General features: G+C 42.2%; 1 protein-coding gene across 1 annotated transcript in view; it reads right to left on the bottom strand.

Annotated features, from left to right (window-relative positions):
* LOC142347940 (uncharacterized) overlaps positions 1-449 on the bottom strand; it is a 15,271-nt gene extending 14,822 nt beyond the window's left edge. The window contains exon 1 of the mRNA XM_075399105.1: positions 443-449. Within this exon, the coding sequence (XP_075255220.1) occupies positions 443-449 (7 nt within the window). The remainder of the gene's footprint in view (positions 1-442) is intronic.
* Between the last annotated feature and the right edge of the window lie 5,909 nt (positions 450-6,358).

Raw genomic sequence — 6,358 nt, 5'->3', positions numbered from 1 at the left:
ATGTGTGTGTGTGTGCGAGCAACTATTTATTCGAAGAACTCATTAGACAATCGGATTCAGTAAAGAATGTGAAGAGACAGGCCGGCGTAAAACTCGAGAACCAGGCTGTGATATTTTGGTTCCGCTGAAGTTTCTGAGCTGCCGCAAGATTTTGTCCACCGACCCGGACAACAGCAACGATGACACAAACAGCAGAGATTCTTCAATTCAATTAGGTGGACCAAAGCACAAACAGTAAAAATTGCCAGCAAAAGTCCTAGCAGGCACTGGAAAACAGTTGATATGAAATCGAGTCGTCAACTCAAAACGTTAGAGAAAAAAGAAACTGACCTACTCAAGTTTTGCTCTAGACACCTCAACGAGTTAGAAAGCTAATTGACACAAAACAAAACGACAAACGACGACAGCCGAAAATGCCAATCGATGCATCTTGGAGACTTACGATGCATTAGAAGACAACAAACAGCAGCAGAGGTTACTGTTAAAATTGATGTATTTAGAAAATTTCGATAATGAGACCAAGCATATGTTGGAAGAAAACAAAAATGTTTGGAGATGAGTAATTGTAAGTTAATGGTAAGTAACATTTCTCCGAGACCATTAAAGTTCCTGCACAAAACTCTTCAACCGTTCGAAAGACACATTTCGATCATACAAATCAGTGAGTTTTGTTGTTCCAACTTTGAGTGAACTATGAATTTTGAACAAAGAAGTTGAACACAGAAAATTTAGGCGACTCTGAAAAATTCACATTGTGTAATCAGCTGGACAAGTTAGAAGGAAAGCTATATAAAAGCTACAAAGAATTGGTTCGAATGATAAAGCCGGTAGATTGCACCCCAGAGATTGCGGAGGTCAGCGTTACTAGGAGTTATTATCAAGGCCTGATCAAGCAGTATGGGCACAGCAAGGATTGCGCAAACCAAACAATCCTAGTGACATCTGCAACAAGTACCAGAATAGATTCAAACCAGGCCGTAGTTGTCAAAGATAAAGAGGCTTCAGACGCGAAAGGAGAAACTGTGGATGTTTCTTCTCAGGTTTGTTCTACCAAAAGTAGAAGTAAGGAACTCAGTGTTGCCAGGTCCCACTCCTTACGACAACGTGAAATTGAATGAATAGAACTTGAAAACTTGATGGCTAAGCAAGACGCAGAGCAACAGCTGCGAGGCCGAAAAATTGAAATGAAAATGAGCGTGAAGAAATTGAACTACGTGGACGGCAAAAAGAATTACGCCTACAGCAAAAACAACAGCAACAGGAAGAAGAATTACGCTTTAAGTTTCAACAACAAGAAGACTAACTACTACAGCATAATCGAGCCCTTGAAAATGAAAGAAAGAAAACTGAAGCTGACGAAGAACAAAGACTTCTAAATAAAATTTGAGCTGACCAATGGAATCTCAAGAGCATCTGGATCAGTGGCCGATTAGAATGAAAGTGTTGGATCAAAATGCAATCAAGAAAGAAGAGCATGGTGGTCAACATCGGAGGCTCAACGGTCTGTCCCAAGCCGGCCAATATCTCCAGACTGTGTTCTCGATCGTCCGACAAAATTCACAAGCGAGAGGCAAAAAGTTTCAGCGCCTATCCAAAAACTACCCCGCTATTTCAACTGGGGGTGTGGCCCTTTTCAGCAACATTGACGGAGCCGAGTATTCTTATGAAACACGAAATCCAAAAATCAATTAAAGTCTCGAGCCCGCAAGTTCCATTGACAAACACGAGCCCGCAAGTTCCATTGACAAACACGAGCCCGCAAGTGCCGTTGAGAAGTGCCGTTTCAGCAACAAGGAACGTCAACAGTCCAGAACAGAAACAGGAGTCAGAGTCCAATAAACAATTCTCAAAACAGATCTGCCAAGCGTAGAAACAAGAGCACAATGAACCAAACTACTACCCAAGTCATTTACCAACCAGTACAGAACAAAGGCGCCAGTGGCATGCAAAAACTAAAGCTAACTGAGTTTTCAGGAGATTCTCTGCAGTGGCCACAGAGTGGTCGGGTGTTTTTGATTTAGTTGTTCATCTAAAGCAAATCGGCGATACGGAAAAGATGCAATACCTGAAGACGAGTCTACAGTGTCAAGCCAAAGCAGCAATATCGGGAATGGGATTCAGCTCACAATCATACTATCATGCTTGTGATATACTCTGTGAGAAGTATGGCAGATCAGATGTCATAGTCAAAACTCTATTCAAGAAAATACATTTCCATCCGCCAGTTCGAGTTCGGCACGACAATTCTGCGAGCATTGTCAAATTTGCAAAGGTGATTACAAATGTGGTAAATATTTTAACTAAACTTGGAAACCTAGAAGCAGAAGCAGGGCTAAGTTCATTAACGAGAAAACTTTTTCCGCAACTGAGAGAACAGTGCTTTCAGTATATGTAATATCGTCGACTACTGAGACGCAACTTGAATTTTTTCAAAGAGGGGCTTGCATCCAAAGCGGAAATTCATGAGAGTTTTTTAGCACAGACAAACTCGTGGTTTGACAGAAATAAAACACAAAGTCGGTATAAGCCAAAGACAGGTACATTCCTTCAAACGCTAAAGCTTTAAGCATACCCAAGAACCTATTATGTCCCTTCAAGAACGGAAAAAAACCCTGTAGGGACTTGTGAAAACTTCAAAACAATGAAAGCAAATGAACGATTTGAAACAGGGGCGCCTGTTGAAGGATTGCAAAAGCAGGACTTGTAGTGTACCCAACTGTGGAATGCGAAACAGCATACTTTCGCACAGCGATTTCTTGAAGAAGGAGACTACAAAAATGTATCAGATGATACAGCGGCAGTAGCAACTAACATAACTCAAGGAGGTCTCCCAGTGGAGCAAATCTAACTGACAAACAGAGACTTAAGCCTAATTGTACTAACCATGTGAGATTCGGGATGCTCAATCTCAATTGTAGACAAATCAGTGGTATCTAATCTTCAAATTGAAGGCCGAAAAGTGTCCTTATCAGTAGCATGGCTCCATGGCTCACAGGATGTCAATAAGTTAATAGTGCCGATACCTGTTTCAGCCCATGAGAAGTCTGGACCACCGACAACAGTGCAAGTCTAAGTGCACGGAAAATTGAAGTTGAGTGGCCAGATTTTGGAGCTGCAAGAGCTAAAAGACCGTCATTCATTTGTGAGAAATTTGCGCAACCAGACCTAACATCTGAACGGGGTTCAATTGACTCTTGCACAAGATTGCTACGACATCCATCAGCCTTTCGAGTTCAAGAACTCAGAAGAGAAGGCTGCACCATGTGCAGTCACTTCAGAGATTGGCTGGGCCTTAGGTGGTCAGCTACCAGCGACAGCAAGCAGCAATTCTTCCCACAACAGCAACATCAATTGCAGATGATAAAATGGTCATCCAGTTGAGAAAGTGGTTGGATATCAGGTCCTACGCCTCAAATTTTGATGTCACCGGCCAATCAAAAGATGAACAACAAGCGATCAAGACGTGGGAGCCAAAATCGCGATTCAACGGTGAAAGATACGACGTTGGACTTCTGTGGCGTGGGGACAAAGAGAAGTTGCCGAACACCTTCAACTCTGCAATGGGGCAACTAAAGTCCCTAGAATGACAAATATAACGAGACAGGACTCCAGGAGCGCGCCATTAGCAGTTGTCAAAGCAGGATATGTTTGCAAAATTGACCAAACCAAACTGAAACAAACTAAAGACAAATTAAAATGGTATTTGCCACATCAACCTGTCATCAACCCATATAACAAGTCAATCCGAAGATTGTGCAATCCAGCAGCAAAAAATCAAGGCGTAACCCCCAACGACAAACTTCTATCTGGAGAAGACCTGCTGCAGAGTCTAATCAAAATTATTTTTCGCTTCGCAGAACACCAATCAGTTTTACCAGCCGACATAGAAACAATGTTTCTTCAAATTGCTGTCCCAAGCAACGACAACCGATGTCTACAATTTCTCTGTCGAGAAGACCCAGAAGTGGAAGTTTACAAGTGCACACGGCACGTTTTGGGGCGGAAAGCTTGCGGACTTGTGCAATTTACGCTTTGCACCAAGTGGCGAAATAAAATGCAGTCAACGACGAAAGTCTCGTCAGAACAGGTCACCAAAATTTCTACATGGACGAATTCTTTAAGCCAATCAATTCCTCTCAAGAAGCGTTTGAGATCTACCATAAAGTCAAAGAAGTCCTCAGCAGGTGGATACAAAATGGTGCAATCGTAACATGTGACGATGAATTTAATCAGAGATCCCAGAGACAGACAGGTTAACGAAAATTGTGAAAATTTTCGAAACTGCACCACAGTCATGCGCAATGGTTAGACTAAACTGGAACGTAGGCACCGATAGTCTCATTGTCTTCTGCGGAACTGACCCAGAAGTTCCGATAAGAAAAACACAGAAAATTTTCTTATCGTTTGTCTCAGCAGTGTTCGACCCGCTTGGGATAAGTTCACCGGTCCCCATACGAATGCGGTTTCTACTTAAATGCATTTGGGCAGCAATTGGATCTGCATGGGACAAAGAGTTTTCAGCAGAACACTCAAAACTGTTCATTGATTGGTCTTCTGAGTTGACAGAAATAATGACAAAGTCGTTAAACTTTATTTTGAAAATAGATGTACAAACTTGAGACTTCACATCTTTACAGATGCTTCAGAAGAAGCAATATGCATTGTGACATATCTGCAAGGTGAAACAACCCTAAGACCGACCTATGTAAGAGGGAAAAGCCGTGCGGCAGCCATCAGACATTTGACATTACCGAAGTCATTACTCCAGGCCGCAATTTACGGAGTTCGTGTCAAAAAGCAGATACTCAGCGAACATGATGTCAGTATTGACAAAAACTATCCTTGGACCAACCGACTCATAAAAGGTACTACAGTGGCTAAAAGCAGCTCACAAGGAACAACAAGTGTTCGTTGCAAATAGAGCAGAGAAAATATTGCAAAACTCAACAAAGGGTCAATGCAGACACGTCAAATGTGTCGAAAACCTGCCGACATAGGAACTTGAGGAATATCAATTTAAGGGTTCTCGGCGTCCGTGTGGTTAAACGGGCCGGCATGGCTACAAACAGATAAAGATAAGTGGCCAAAGCCGTGGTGACAAGAGAACAAACTAGAACCCGGGGACGCAATCAGTGGTGAAGCGACAGAAATACAGGCTAAGCAACCATTTGACTGGAACTACAACAGCAGCTTCAATAGAATCACAAACTTTATTGCCTACCGCAAGAGGTTCCTGACGAAGCATAGGGGACCACTCAAAGCAGACGAACTCCATCTTGCAGAGCAAATTTTGTTCCAATTTGCTTAAACCTAAATATTCCCGAACTTTTCAAGGTCGATAACAAGTAGCAAAGAAATCCCCATAACGTTGAACGTCACCAAATTGTCACCCTCCGTAGAAAAAATTAGAAATTCAAGTAAAGTTTTGACTGAAGCATTTGAGCTTCAATTACGATGCAAAACACAATATTTTTAACAGCAAAGGGTCCAGTTGCCCAATTTCTGTTGGAGAGAACACATCGGAACAACCTACATAAAGGCACTGAGTATGTGAGAAACTTTCTTCAACAAGTTTACTGGATTGTTGGATTCAGAAAAAAGATACAGAAAAAGAAAAAAGTTGGATGAGGAGACAAGACCGCCAATCCAATCTACCAAATGATGGCGGACCTACCTCGATAACTATTTGATGAACACGTTTTTCCTTTCTCACATACCGGAGTCGACTACTTCAGACCCAACGAAGTGAATTTCTTAAGACGTTCCTTGAAATGATGGTGCTACTTCACTTGTGTAACAACAAGAGCAGTACACATCGACCTTGCACAGTCATTGGGCACGGAGTCATCTCTAGCTCCAGTTACAAGCTTCAATGTTCGTCGAGGCTACCCAAGTACCATCATCAGCAACAACGATAAAAACTCCGTCGAAGCATCCAAGGAACTGAAGGCATTCCTGGCGGAATAGAACAAAGGTAAGATGGAAAGTGACTTAGCACAAAAAGAGATCGTCTATAAATTCAAACCTCCGTAGCCCCACACTTTGGTGAAATCTTGGAAAGACTGCCTCAAAGTCGCACGAAAGTCATAATTTCAATTTTGAAAACCGGAGCTTCAAAAATGACGTAATGAATACAACGATGTGTCTTGTTGTACTCATTACGTTTGAGAGCAGTAAGTGACGACCTAGAAGACTTGACAGCGCTCACACCCAATCAATTCTTGGTAGGACGAGAAAACGCTAGTGTATCCTTCATGCCATCCACCGAGCAATACCATGACCTGAGCAAATCATCACAACGGTCAAAGCATATGTCGACATGATCTGGAAAAGATGGACTCATGAATACCTTCCCCAA

This window comes from Convolutriloba macropyga, chromosome 10, assembly GCF_964194025.1.
Source record: "Convolutriloba macropyga chromosome 10, txConMacr16.3, whole genome shotgun sequence".
Lineage (NCBI taxonomy): Eukaryota > Metazoa > Xenacoelomorpha > Acoela > Convolutidae > Convolutriloba > Convolutriloba macropyga.
This window is presented reverse-complemented; position numbering and strand designations above follow the sequence as displayed.